This window comes from Labrus mixtus, chromosome 7 (genome assembly GCF_963584025.1).
Source record: "Labrus mixtus chromosome 7, fLabMix1.1, whole genome shotgun sequence".
NCBI lineage: Eukaryota > Metazoa > Chordata > Actinopteri > Labriformes > Labridae > Labrus > Labrus mixtus.
In genome coordinates this window covers 4827408-4842281 of record NC_083618.1, presented here as the reverse complement: position 1 = coordinate 4842281, position 14874 = coordinate 4827408, and the positions used below count along the sequence as shown (strand labels likewise).

The window sequence follows — 14874 nt, the reverse complement described above, 5'->3', positions numbered from 1 at the left end:
ACCAATACCCGAACAGAGCACTGTTTGTACTGCAGAGACTCCCCACAGGTTACAGATAGTAAATTAATGGACTCATTCAGAGCCAATAAAGCAGGTTCATTTGCTTCTTTTTTTTATCAAAGAGGGAATTAACTCACCAACAGGACTCTAAATGTGAAGACGGCTGATCTCTCAGACTCCACAGGCAAAGTGACTGCATGCAGAGTTTTGCTTTCTAACTTAATCAACTGAAACTGGACATGAACCAAAAGTGTTTGGAGACCAAAGGATGCTGAAGGAGACTGTATTTTGTTCAGAACAGTTCGTCTACTGTTTGTATATTTGTGAGAAGGAAACATTAACAAAAAAAATCTATAGGAGTTCATGTACAAAATTACAAAAAAAGTTTATATTGCACCTTTTTCACAGCAACCACACGTTATGTGAAGTAAATGGCCCTGCTAGATTCTGTAGTTAAAGAAAAAAAAAGCAAACAGAATGACTCTTTACTGGTTCATGCTTATTTAAACAACAAACAATGAAGATGAATGTTAATGCTTCACTCACCTTTATGTCTTCTCTTACAGGTTCTCCTCTAAACGGCAGCCAAACTCATTATTGATTCCAGTGCAAAAGAAATGTGCGTTTAAGGACAAAACTCTTACTGGCTGTTTCCGTGTCCTATATGAAGCTCCAGGTTAATGTATTTATGCTTTGGTGTTATCCAATAACTTGTTTCTCTGACTGCCTGTGGTGCAGGAGGGATCAGACCATCTTCTTCTAACCTTTCATCAGTTTCAGGAGGGTTGGCAGCACAGTGTGTGCTTTATTATTATGATAGAAATCCAACCTGCCCAAATATTTGTTTTCATTGAACAATTTCTCTGGTGTTTTTGCATATTCAGTTTCCTCCGTAGCAGCAGGATTGGAAAGCATCGAGAACCCTTGTCATTGTTTTTTTTTGTTTTTTTCATGCGACTCAAAGAAGGTGAGTTTTTTTTTTCCAAAATAACAAAATTATTTATGCAGAGGAGTTTCTATTTTTTTCAATGTTTTAAATAAAACGTGAAATACTTTTTGTTGTCCTGGTTTCTGCTCACAGCTTCTTCTTTTTTTTTTTAAGTGTTTCTAAAAGCTTGGCTGAAATTCTTCTGAATCATCAGCCACTTTGTTTCTTTTAATCCCTAACTTTTATACATAGGAAAAAACATTTAGAATTTCAGAAATTCAGTAAAATTAAAAAAAAAAAATGTCTTGCAGACAGCAGTAATGTAGTAACTGAGAGAATGTGTTTCACTTTAGATTTTGACTCCCAGCAGGAGAAACAGATTTAACAGACCTGTGAATGTCGGTTCTCCACTTTGCCATCTCTACAGGAATACAGGCTTTATGGGTTGTTTTTACTAAATGTAAGTAACTCTTACAACAAGATTGCATAATCCTGTAAGGCAGTGGTTCTCAAACTTTTTAGACTGCGTACCACCTCCGAAAATATTTGGCTCTCCAATTACCACCATTATGGTAGATGTTAAAATACACTGTAGGCCTATTTCTACACACATTTTACGCAGGAGGTTATTTATTATTGACTGTTGGCAGCCACACTATAGGACTAATAAGGGCTAGCGCTAGAACTGGCACTTAAACTAACACAACTCTGACATTTGCCCAAATCAAAAAAAAGTGCAGCACAATACAAATGACAACTTTATACCAACAACCTGTTTGAGAATATTTAATCTCCAGTGTTTCCCACACAAAGACGATACCTGGGCCCAAGTATATTTCCGACCTGTTATCAATTAATTTTTCATTTATTCATAAAATTGCGTGCGCGAGAGAGAGCGCGTGAGAGAGTGCAGGCGCGCGCTCCGCAGGCTCTGTGCAACCAGAGCCGCTGTATTATAAGTCTCTGCGTTCAACATAGCAAATCTGCCTTTTTTTAAAAAATCTCGACTCCTGCGGAGTGTTAAGACAGCAAAATAGAGCAGAATCACATCAGCTTCAGAGCGAGAGCGAGAGCGAGAGAGAGAGAGCGACTGTCCGTACATGCATCAAAAACTGATAGATACAACCCAATAGATACAAGACAGATAAGTAAGAGTATGACAAAAATAAAAAATGTCATTTTATGCTGAAGAGGTTTTTTTTTTTTATATTGTGGAGATTTCTTTAAGTACCACCACAGGGAGCCCGCGTACCATAGTTTGAGAACCACTGCTGTAAGGCATGCAAGCCTGTGGCAGGAATATACATTACAGAATGTTACTCTTTACTTTAAACATTTTAAAATATTATTTAGGTGCATGGGGGCTCGACTTGAATTTTAAAATGCAGCATGATGTTCGATTTTCAGAGCCATGTCTTATTGTAAGGGCTCTACAACAAGTGAAACAACACAAAATGTAACAAACACATTTAGGCGGCACCATGTCTAGCCTCTCTTGAGAACATGGAGGTATTTGTGTTATAAATTTGTACTACATTTTAAGTTAAGAACAAATTAAAAATACGCCTTTGTGACTGACTGCTAATATAAAAACTCTTCTGTGAGCAGTGGAGGGGATTTATTTTTGTCACAAGGAACTTCTTTCACTTAAAACCAAATCTGAAAATATCAGTGAATTATTTTCCCTTAAATGCATGGACAGATATCAATTTATGTATAATGTCGCCACCATTTCTGCATTCTGCTTTCTTAATTTCCATTTTCCACTAACTGCCAACAGAAAAGATGACAGAGAGACAACATTCAATGTTCGAGCAAAGGAAGTCAGTTATATAACAGCGTGACTCATTGAGTGACTGAGACGCTTTCTCACCTGCTCCTCTCAGTCATGTGTTCCTCTGAATGACTGCACATCAATCTGACAACAAAAAAATGAGTTCAAATCTGCATGAAAGGGAAAATGCATAAAAAGAGTTTTTATTATTATTATTAATGAATGAATTCCCCTTTGGAAGTGGATGCATAATAACATAAAGAAAAGAAAGAAGTGTGAAAAGTGTTGTGGGCCCAAACAAGAACACAGCAACAAACACAGGACCGTCAACTGAACACACCCAGTCTTGATTGTACACATACTTTGTTCTTTCTGTTCCTTCTATTGCTCCCCATTCAAAGAGTTGTGAATCACAAAATGTATGACAAAACAAAACGCAAACACATCCACCCTTTTAAAAAAAAAAGCTTGAAATAAACATGACAGGCAGCTGCAGTGAGGACCAGGTATCTCTGATTTCAGGAATGTAACCAAAAGGTTTCTTTTTTTTGTTGTTTCAAACACTATTTTGTTGATTTTAAAAAAACAACTTGCTTTTGGTTCATCCGTTGAATTAGGATGCATTGAGCCCAACCACTGACAATGATTTCAGTTTAAACTCATTGAAAGCTATTAGCTATGGAATGTTGAGCCAACAAATGTTTCTCTGGGTCCAAAACGCTCAAAAGAGATGTAAAAGCACTCATGGTTATGTCGTTTGCTCCAACACTTTGTTTCTGTGTAAGTCGAGGTTATTCTTTTACATATCTCACATCATTCTCATGGGAGGATTTCCCAGCCATAACCATTCACAATTCCAATGTTTACAAACAGCATTGACCACTGCTAGACAGTGAAAAAACAGATAAAAAAAAGAAAGAGAAAGGAAAAAAAATAAGGAGTTAATTATACAGTAGTCCTTGTCCCTGGAGATATGGAGGTTTGTCTGCCTGCAGCTCAGAATGAAATAGTCCACTGTTTGACGGTGGCATCGTGGGAGGTGGTGACAAGAGTGTGCTCGTCCACCCAGGCCAGGCCGCTAACATGGTGCAACCGGTGGGAGTCTGCAGACACAGAGAACCAAACATCTTGCTACAAAACTGTCTCACACAACAGGGGGAGAGGGTAAAAAGACAAATATTTGCAGAGAAGTAAAATGACAGCTCCTCAAAAAGTGAAGCCAGAACATCTGGAACTCTGCCCTCTGTACTGACTGACAGCAGTACAGGTCAGAAACCCCGCCTCCTCCATGCGCTCAGATGGGACATGTTTCAAAACTATCAAATCAAAGTACACGTCATGATTGTTTCTCGAACACTCTTTCAGTCGCGGTTCTTCGAACTTTCCATGACAGTGAGTGTCTGCATCAAACTGACATAAGAATCTGCTCTGCTGTAGACTGTACCGACCTGAAGGATCTTTGCCGTTGTATCAGTAAGTTAAACGTGTGCTTTGGGTAGTGAAAGGGGCGGGATGACCAGACTCTGCAACCCTATGTGCAATATGTCAGCGTACAATAGGAGGAGGAGAGTCAACGCTCAAAACATGGCTGACCAGAATGCTTTAAATCCCCCAGTGTTGCCATGGTAATCCAAGTTCAAATCAGTATTGTAAAGATTTTTATTTTATTTTAGATCATCACTTTTTAGGGGATGGAAGTGATGACTTTTAAGGCAAGGAAGGCAACTGTACTGAGGTGTTCGTTTAGTAATCCTGCCTCATCAAGCCCATCCAATGTGTTTTTTCTTTGGACACAACATCTAACATTCCAGACCGTTCATCAAGCTTAAATATAAAGCAGATCGATCTTTGCACTTGTAACCCCTGCAGGGCATGCACTGTGTCAGGTTTCTTCAGTTTTTTTTTTTGTTTTGTTTTTTTAAATCAAGCACAGAGCAGTGAAACTTGAAGGACTTTTTCACTGAGTGGGTGTAGTATGGGTAAGTTCACTTCTACACACTGCAGTAGGAAATGCAAGGAATAATGTTACTTTGTAATCACAAGCTGACACTGGCAAATCAATCCAGATTTAAATAGAAACTTTAAAACTCAACTACCAATAATTACAGACATTATACTGACCGTTTACTTTGAATAGATATGTTATGACCCACTTGTTAGTGAAATAAATGCAGTGCAGAGCTTATATAACAGATTTGAATAGAAGTCATTAGAGACTGATTTGGTAGTCTCTAATGATTCATAATTAAAATAACAGAAAAAAATGTGAGAATTGTAAAAATGGGTAATGGCTCATTTACACCTGCTTCATCAAGTGTTGTTGCCAGTCTGGATTACTGAAGCTTTCAGAGCAAACTGTAAGTTCATCCATATGAATACATGAGTTAATGTGCATGTGTGCTTACCTTGGAGCTTGATCCTCTTGTCTGAATCACTGAGTGTCCAGACAAACACCATCATGTCCATCCCACCAGTGGCAAAGTGCTCATTGTCAGGTGACCAGGCCAAGCACACTGGTTTGGCATGGTGTCCGTAAAACTCATTTTTTACCTTGTTAAAAGAAATAAGTGAAGGGAGAGACAATGAGTCCTATTCATAGGAAACAGCTACAGGCTCTTGATGTTGTTATCAATGGATTTGATGGACAAGTACTTACTGAGTAGCCGTCAGCCACAGTAAAAACTGTGGCCACCTTTTTCTCATCAATGACAGCCAGATAGGCTCCATCTTTAGAGTAAGCCATGTCTGTGGTCGTGCCTTTCACCTTCAGAGTTTTACCCTCGTCCTTCAGAGTGTTGCCCTGAACCGAGTACAGATAGATATCCCCATCCTGAGGAGAAGAAAGAATCATTCAATCGGTTTCCAGTGGTGGTTCCCAAAAATGTTTAACTGTAAACTAAAAGATGCTGTTGCTACTGTCCTCCTGGACTTGAAGCATTATTTAGAAAACAGAGTAAAGCTGAACAATGTGGTGCTTTGCAGTTTGTGTAATTGTTGTTCTTAAACCTCCACTTACTGCTCCTCCCACGGCAGCAGTGGTGCCCCCAGGGTGCATGGCTCCGACCTCGGGTTCATAGCTGAGATTGTCCATTGTGAAGACTTTCTTCTTATCCTTCAGCAAGACAACCTGGAAAAGAGACAGAAATGGTTAAAAGACAGCATCAAGTTAGAACAGATGTGCACTCACAGACAAATGAAAAATACCAGGTTGATGAGGAGAAACATTGGAATCTGTTTACAGAGAAAACGCTGAAACTGGCTGAGGAATAAGACGTTACCTGTCCGATGCACACAGCCAATGAAAGCCCCCCAGATGCTACTGACACACTTTTAGGCTGGAAATCCATTTTCACCACGTCACTAAAAAAAACAAAAAAACACACAGTTCAGGTTATTTATATCATAATTAAGCATTGAGACAAAATTCTAAAAGCAAATATTCAGTTTGATAGGAGAAAACAAAAATACTGAAATTCCATTGGCTACTTAAACTGGACGTGATCTTTAATGATTCACAAGATTGAAGAGACACATGTTGATGTTGAAGTTATAATCATCCTATCATTGGATTGCATATCGACTAAAATACTTCAAACCTGTTTTAAGCTGCTTTTCTTACAAATCTAAAGATAGAGAATCAATGATTTTCATAAACAAGTTTAATTAAGAACGTTATCGTCTCATTTGCGGAAACTGCCTTACCACTGCCCCCCCAGGAAACACAGAACAGCTTATTAATGATCAGTTTATCTCATTGTTGTTCCCTCCACAGAAAGGCGTAGTAAGTCCTACCTGTACTCCTTCTTGTTGATGTCGGTGTAGCGCAGAGTATCGTCCATGCTGCATGTCACAAGCTCTTCAGCGTCGTTGAAGGTCAGCTTGCTCACCTGGTTGCTGTGGCCTTTCCCAGAGAAGCAGTCGTTCTCTCCAGAGTCGACATCCCAGTAATGTGAGGCACTCGTTAAGGACAACAATCTACTGTAAACGTGGATATTTGATATTGCTGGAAACTAACGACATACTCTGAAATAAAGACACACATAAGCCGTTTTCACATATGCACTCCTCAAAAACGTGGAAGTAGTGGCCGAAGCAACAGAGTCCACTACACAACGCTATAATGAGAATATTTAAATTTATATCAATGCTATGTGTAATCCAATGGAATGACAACATCCACAAAAGAGAGGAGAACAACATACTGAAGAACAGAAAACATAATGCAGCCGTTTAATTACGTGCACGGAGATGGTAGTGGTCGCGTGCAGACACTTTAGGCAGTCACTGTATATAAACGTCATTCTCTTCCCATTGGCTCGAGGTGAGCTGGAGTTGAAATCTCCGGAGTATATTCGGCCGCGTTCAGACATCAGCTCACTCGGATATTCTGCGGATAAAATACTAGGGGTCTGGCCAGATAAACTCCAGGTAAAGTCCCCGCGAAAAATGCAGCTGTCTGCGTTCACACATAGCCTAAAAGAACCTCCAGGTAGCCAAATCTCCAGAGTTTTTCAGGAGATTTCCCGTATGTGTGAAAAGGGTTATAGTGGAGTTAGAGCACTAAGTGACTTAGACAGTTTGATAGGAAAGCTTTGGTTGTATAATTTGATAGATTTGATTTGATCCAAATAACTTAAATGCAATGCTCCAGTACCACTTTGTTACTGTCTGAACCACACAGACTTATCTCATTCGATTCATCGATTTAAGAGTGTTCTTGTTAAGGCTCTACCTAAAAAAGGCCCAAAGCATTTACTTTTTGTAAAGATTTTTTGATATATAATAGAACCACTTGCGAGAGAGAGAGTACATGAAGTGGGGAGAGAGGGGAGAGCAGGCAGCAAGGGGCCAGGGTTGTAGTAATGACTCAGCCTTGATGCCTGGGGCAGCTTAAAAATGTTAGAAAACTTTTCAAATCCCTGCTTTCTCTACTTATACTTGATCAGATTCGTGCTCACCATCCCCTCCTGCTTCTGCCAATATTTCCATTCTTATGAAATTGAAAATGGAAATAGATTAATAAACATGTGCTTGTTGAGCAAAAAAAAAGAACATCAGTAAGAGAATTAACTAGTAAGCACAGTTGAGATTTAAAAGTGATATAACATAAATATAATTAGGGGATTAAAAACAGTTTTCAGTGTGCCAGAGTGGTCTCACTGATCAATGGTAATCTACAAACATGTTCAGTCTCACAGCCCACAGAGAGACCTTTACATCGTTACCATTACTCTTTCAATGATAAAAGGATATTGATATGTCCGTCACTACTGCCCGAGTAGATGTATGGTCGCCCTTCACTTTTGTGAACCGTCAGACACTGGATAGATTTGCTGTGACCCTGTAGGAAGAAACGGTATGTTTTCAGATATACTTAAAAAAAAAGAAGAACATTACAACCGTTAGTGTAAAATATTAACCCACATCTGTTCTCCTGTAATATTCTCATATCGAGTACATGGCATGGTTTTTGTTGCCGTTATCTGAGACATACACTTTAAAAGCATCAAATCCTGCCCCTTGACTTTGTAAGTTAAGCACATGCTGACGTTTTGGATGGATTGGATTTAAAAGTGTAATGTTACACCACCCACACATACCATCTTCTCAACTGTACTGAACACGGTTTGTTTGTCACACATGTTCAAGACAGATCCCTCAAGTCACACGCTACAGCTGTCTTCACAAACATGGGAACATTTTGACATGTAAAACATTCAAGGATGAATGAATAACCATGAGATTGGATTATGTGTGAAACCATTTCTTAAAGTGTAATAAGATTTTAGGAAGTGTATCAGCCCTTAAGAAGGTTATAACTGGAACACTGTTTGACATAAACTGGTTTCTGTATTCATATGAAGACAAAAAAATGCAGCTCACCACCAAATATTTGGTGATATGGACACCAAGTTAGAACACAAGCCATGTTTTTCACATCAACAAATCTCTGTTTAAATGTGGATATCTGGTTGCATAAATCATTGTGCTACTTGCAGATCTTTGCAAATGTTGTATTATTTTAACCTCAGGCTTCAAAATGTAGTATAATGTGAGACTCAAAGGCTGAAAGCATATTGTTCTGTTTCTTTTACACTTAGACCTCTACTGATCATATTCAGGAACAACAACCTAAAAGTCTTGGGAGTCTGACCTTGATGACACGTATGGGCCGGTCAGGCTTGTTCTTGTCCAGGTAGTTGATGTATCCTGTCAGGGAGATGCCGAGGAGGTGGTCCTTCTGCCACAGGCAGCCCAGCTGCTGGTCTGACACATCGGTGCCCATGCTGAAGGTGGTGACGGCCGTACCTGCGCCCACATCCCAGAGTTTCACCGTCTTGTCCCCTGAGGCAGAGATGAGTTGGGAGCTGTCAGGGCTCCAGCTGACCTGAAGGATTCAAAGCAGGAGGAATTAAAAGGAACAAGTTACTACACTGATGTGAATGTAGGCCAACTAAATGTGAAATAGCCCTTTAAATGATCACTTCAAAACAGACACATCAATGCTACAAGGAAAACAAATGGAATAATCAAATCATTAACACGAGAACAGAAGGACAACAATCCCTAATACCAAAAGTGAAAGAAGCATTTACCTCAGTTTCCACACCCACTGCACTGAATGCATGCTAACTGTGGTTAAGTTCAGGGAAAACAAAAACCCATATAGCTAACCAAGTAATGGACCAGAAGCCGACAAAAGGATCAAACACTGTAGTGACGTGTTTAAAAACAGTTCAGCCAAGACAGGCTGACAACATCTTGATGTAAAATGTGAAGAACTCACCGCATAGATTCCTCCGTTGTGGGCCTTCTCTCCACCCAGCTGGCTGATCAGGTCACTGCTCTTTCCATCATATATGAAAATCTGTGGAAGTCATACTGCTAGTAAGACAACATCATTTTTGTACACATTGCACCACTTTGGGTTGAGACATCCTTTAAACAAAGTTGTAATATTTTAGATCACATCGATAGTTCCTGAGATTATGTGAACAGTTTGTTTCTGATCATATACGACTCACCTTGCCATCGGCTCCAGCTGTGACGAAATGTTCACCATTTGGAGAAAAACGGACACAGTTGACAAACTGGCTGTGGTCCTTTAGGGAGACAGAGGTGGAGGGGAAATACATTAAAATCCACAAAGTGATTATACAAACTAATGGACAGTCTACAGAGGAATTGTATTTGGCAAAGAGTCTGCTTTCTTAGTAAATGAAGCATGATGTACAACTTACAGATGGATTAAAACATTTTTTATTTTTCTTCTTAGTCATCTTGCTGACTTGAGAAAATCTTAGTCCTTCCTTGTTTACATAATCAGAGCTATGATTGGTCAAAGGAACTTGCTTACGTTTATTATCATAAGAAAAGCACCAGCCATATCATTCATATAAACAAAGGATATCCTCAGGCTCGCTGTAGAGAGCTATGGGTTGTTTTTTGTTTACATAAACAGACTTTAGCGCTTTAGAATAAAATGAAGAGCTCCACAGATGAGGATGTAATGTACAGCCTCCTCTTAAAGCCAAAGTGGGAACAGTGCAGAACTGCAGAACAGACTAATAGTGCCATCCTCAGAGCAAATGGTAACTGTGTATTTATAGAAGAAAAAAAACCGCTTCCTTTTAGGTCTGAGGCTCACTCATTCTCTGAGTGTTTATGGGTTATGTAATACAGAAGAATATAAAAAAGGTTTCCACAGTCGGAAAGGGTGGGACAAACTCAAGATGAGGAGAAGACATTCAAGATAAGACAGCTGGTAGAAAATTCCATCAAAACACACAGTGCCTACATTTGCTTAAGATCAGTCTTGTATCAACAATGGACTGTAGGTTAGCTCAAACTACTTTGTCAAAACACAAATGACCCTTTCTACAAGCTGCACAGAGACATATAGTGGAGGGGGAAGCAAAAGTAAATCTGTGAAACTTACATGTTTTGTGTTTTTGAACTTGAAGGGAGGCCCCTCGTAGAAGGACCCACAGGTGTCATCACTGGCGGTGGCAAGGCGGTAAGGGCGGTTCTGCTTTATGTCCACGCTGTTGATTATTTTGCTGTGTCCGGAAATGTCACCGACTGAGTTGCCAGAGTCCCAAAGGATGGCTGCTCCAAATCTAAAAGCAGGAAATGAACATGCACAGAATCATTCCAGGTTTCTGTCGGGATGACTAGAAGAAGAAAATAATACACTTTTGTCATGTGAACGAGAGTCCAATGATTAAGCTTGGCAATTTGATTATTGTGTAATTTTACGCAATAGTTACATTAAGTCAAAAAATGTACACACTGCACCTCACTTTTCACAAATGTATCAAAGCTATGAAAACTAAAAATCAATAAATTAGATTAACCATCAAGACAAAAACTGAAAGATAAAACAGAGATTAAAATCATCTTTACACACAGACTTGTTCACAGTAGAAATTAATCTGTGTTATAGTTTCTCATGATGGATCATCGAGCAAAATCCTTTCATTTCCTGAACAAAAAAAATAATCCCTCATGCTCACTTCTCTCGTCCCTCTCCAACAAGAGCGATCCTCTGGCTATCTCCAGTCCATGCAATGTCCTTGATCGGGCCTGAAAAGGGGGTAAACTCATTCTTGAGAATGTGCTCCTTCTGGGTGGTGTCCCAGATACGGAGTTTTCCAGTCACATCTGAAGAAAAAATAACAATAAAAAGCACAATGATTTAATTAATAAGAAATAACATGATTGTGAGAAGTATTGGCACACATTTATTAACTTGTAGTCGAAGTTGTGTTGCTTACCTCCAGATGCAATATAGAATCCACTCGGGGAATACTTGGCAACATTAACAGTATGTGCATGTTCGGTGTAAATGTCTGCTATAGCTGGGTTCTGTAAAAGAAATGGAAGACATTGTCAGACAAAAATCTAACGCTGAGTTATTTTTAGTTTGTACCCTGGACCTTTTTCTCCCATTGATTATCATATTTTACTCATAAGAATAATGAAGGGAATTAAACTGAAGCAGCTTTATGACTGTGTCCATCTCTGCAACTAATGAGAGTCATCACACATGAAACCTGAATAATGGAAAACTTACACAAACATTTCAGCACATTGCAGTGTTGCTTTCTAAGCGACCAGCTGAACAGATTTGTGCTGACTTCTCTCCATTTGAACATGCTGCTGTGCTGTATGTCGAGTAGTGAAATGTTTGGGAAAGTTACAAAATGAAAAGCAGGTAGTGGTGAGGTGGTAGGTTCTATTATGAAGAATTAATGAAGAGCAAACCCTTAACACGCTATCCGTTTAGTCAAACTATCACTGCAGTGTTGGTAGAAAGTAAACTGTACAGTTTCAGTACGACGTTCAGTTGGATTTAGCAGTACTTCAGAAATTGACCAGCACTGCATGACCACACCTAAAGCTAATGTTGAGTGTTTTCAGAGGTGCAAGAAACGTTAAACATTGGCAAGTGAATAAGGTCAAAAGTGAGACCAAGACTAGAACAAACAAAACAAAAACCAATGAAATAAATAATCAAGCATAATTACATCAATGTTCCTGATGATCACACACTTCCCATTGGTATACAGGAAGTTGTTTCCTTTGGGATCGCCACCAATCACTTTTGCAACTCCCCTCTCCATCTGTGGGAGGCTGGCGAATACATGTTCTAAAAAGTAGATATGACAAGAAAGAGAACGCCATCATTAAAGGTTATTTCAACTTAAAATAAAGCATTAAACAGCATATCCGTACTGAAAAATGCATTGCGCATTTTGCCCAATATGACTAAAGAAGTCGACTATTTGCTTTGACTTTTTGTTGCACCACAACTGTTTCAGATAAGATACGAGTATGCAAAATAAATAAGCAGCATTTATTCTTTCATTAGCATGGACTAATGAGGACTTGACAGAACAGCCAGGCCAATCCTGATTGGTCAAATCGGTACTCAAACTAGTAATACAGATTTGAAGCAGAGGCAATTTTTCTTAACACAACAGAAGGAGATGTGGGCGTCAGCACAAAACAAAACTGCTTAGGACAAATGGTTCCACTAAAGCTAAATGTGCAACACACTGAAATCCCTGACCTGTCTTGTCTTGTCTTTTTTAAGCACTGCAAGGTTTGTGATACAGGAGGTTTCTATATTTATAAGTTATCACTGATGGATCCACTGTATGCTATGAATATTCATTATTTTAATTATTTAGACAACAAAAGCTGAATGCAATTATAATCGTTTCATCCTATAATTATCAGTTATTTAAAAAAAATAGTAAAGATAACTTTTCAACACCACCACAGAAATAGGAGAAGTACTTTACGAGCACTGGATCTAATGGCTATAAGAAGGTTGATGCAATTACGACTGCTTCCGTGTTGGCTCTAAACGCAGTCCTTAATGTCAGTATTTGCTTATATTCACCTTTAGCCACACGATTTAAATAAAACACCATGTATAAGTTGACGCTTGTTTGGCAGACACAAGGAGTGTGTGATTTCCGTCCTCATAATATTTCCCTGCCTGTCAGACAGCCAGCCTCTGGTCTGGACATGTCATAACAAAGCGATGCGAGCTAAACTATTTCCTCATAGGGACATTAGCTACATGAGCTAACGCGAAGTAAAATGACCCGTCTGAAGTGAGACTTGAGAAATACAATATAAACAAAGCACCGTTCATAACAATCACAGATGTCAAATACATCCGTCTGAACCCTTGCCAATTTTAGGATTTTGCATTTCGTGTCTGATATGATATGTCAGATTCATGCAGCTATGGGCGAGGCTAGCTAGCGCTACACAGACGACTAGCTCGTATCTGCTAAATCATATCGCCCAAATAAAGACTTCAATTGCATTTTCTATCTGCCGCTGAATTTCTATACAAACAGACTTACTCAGTTCACAAGCCATTTCCCTGCTGGTCACCTGCTAAGCGTTACTCTTCTAAATGAATGAAAGAGTAGAGACAGTGAAGCACTCCCAGATCACACAAACACGGAAGCGAGTGCAGCTCTGTCTATGCCTGGCTTTGCCCATATATAGTAAACTCAAATACTACGCTGCTGCTGTCAGCCACTAGCCATGCTCTGATTCCACAGGGGGAAATTATCCCGTTTTACTGTCTTTCAGGCTCCATGGCAATCACGCCATCTCTAAACTCTACCAACACATGGCCCAGTTATTACTTCCACGGTTATTAGGCTACATAATAAATAAATGAAATCTTTTCTTGAGAACATATTATTCAAACTAGGCCAATGAGTAACTATTTGGCTCCGTTCACGTTACATCCACGGTTTAACTCAAGTATGTGCCAGATATCCAGGGACTTAAAAATTATGCCTCAAGTGTATTGAAAGTTTGAGATGGACAAATTAGCAAGGGACGATTTAAACAAAAAGCCCTAGAGGCTTTGCCTGAAAGGTCAAATTCAGGACATAACTTAAATAACAAAATTGGGCTCGATGAGCATCTTTTGCTGAGACATTATGCCAAATAACCAAATTAAATGCCGGATAAGTTAAATGAGAAGGTAAAGGGCTTTGAACAACAGTAGTAAACTGTTAAGAGGAGGTCATTTTAAAATCTAATGTCATCCAGTGAGTCAGTCTATGCACTGTCAGTGTCACTCACCTTAAAATAGGATTGGGAATCCCCTGACACATTTACCATAATTTCAGAAGGTGGTTTTCTGCAACAGTAGCCTAAATGTTATATTAAAACATTTATAGAAAACACAATGTCAATGTGAAAGCATGAGTGTAGATTTATTTGAGAAAGTAGTATTAGTAAGTCTGAAAATTAGCTTTCTAAGCAGTTACACATTAAAATAAACACATTGGGTAACATTTTTGGACCCCCTGAGCTCAGTTCAACAACATCTCTGACACATTACATATCCGACATGTTCCAGGGGCCATGTCTGGCTCACCTGAATCATTCAAAGTGAAGCGAAGATGATAACCTAAGAAGTTTGTTAGCTGCAACATCATTGTGCTACTTACCACTGTTTCCCTCCCAGCTCTCTGGTTTAAAGACTAGGCTACTACTATTCCTCTGAAAGAAAATGAAGAGAAAAATCACATGTGCAGGTGCATGAGCTAGAAACCCACTGGGCTTATCTCAAAACCTATAATCTAAAGAGATACGCTTAAAAAGGCTTTAACAATATTGTTTGATA

General features: G+C 39.1%; 2 protein-coding genes across 2 annotated transcripts in view; both read right to left on the bottom strand.

Annotated features, from left to right (window-relative positions):
• The window catches only part of slc2a9l2 (solute carrier family 2 member 9, like 2), a 113990-nt gene extending 113056 nt beyond the window's left edge, over positions 1-934 (bottom strand). The window contains exon 1 of the mRNA XM_061042305.1: positions 547-934. The gene's annotated coding sequence lies outside the window, so the exon portion shown is untranslated. The remainder of the gene's footprint in view (positions 1-546) is intronic.
• A 1945-nt stretch (positions 935-2879) lies between these two features.
• Positions 2880-13728, bottom strand: wdr1 (WD repeat domain 1). Its single transcript, XM_061042299.1, has 15 exons — positions 13589-13728; positions 12233-12354; positions 11480-11570; positions 11219-11366; positions 10642-10822; positions 9728-9805; positions 9490-9570; positions 8857-9090; positions 7951-8043; positions 6495-6646; positions 5981-6062; positions 5719-5829; positions 5359-5532; positions 5108-5252; positions 2880-3805 (listed from the first exon to the last, which is right to left on the bottom strand). Exons 1-15 carry the CDS (start codon positions 13602-13604, stop codon positions 3699-3701), a joined length of 1815 nt encoding a protein of 604 aa, XP_060898282.1. The 5' UTR covers positions 13605-13728; the 3' UTR covers positions 2880-3698.
• Positions 13729-14874: the final 1146 nt, after the last annotated feature.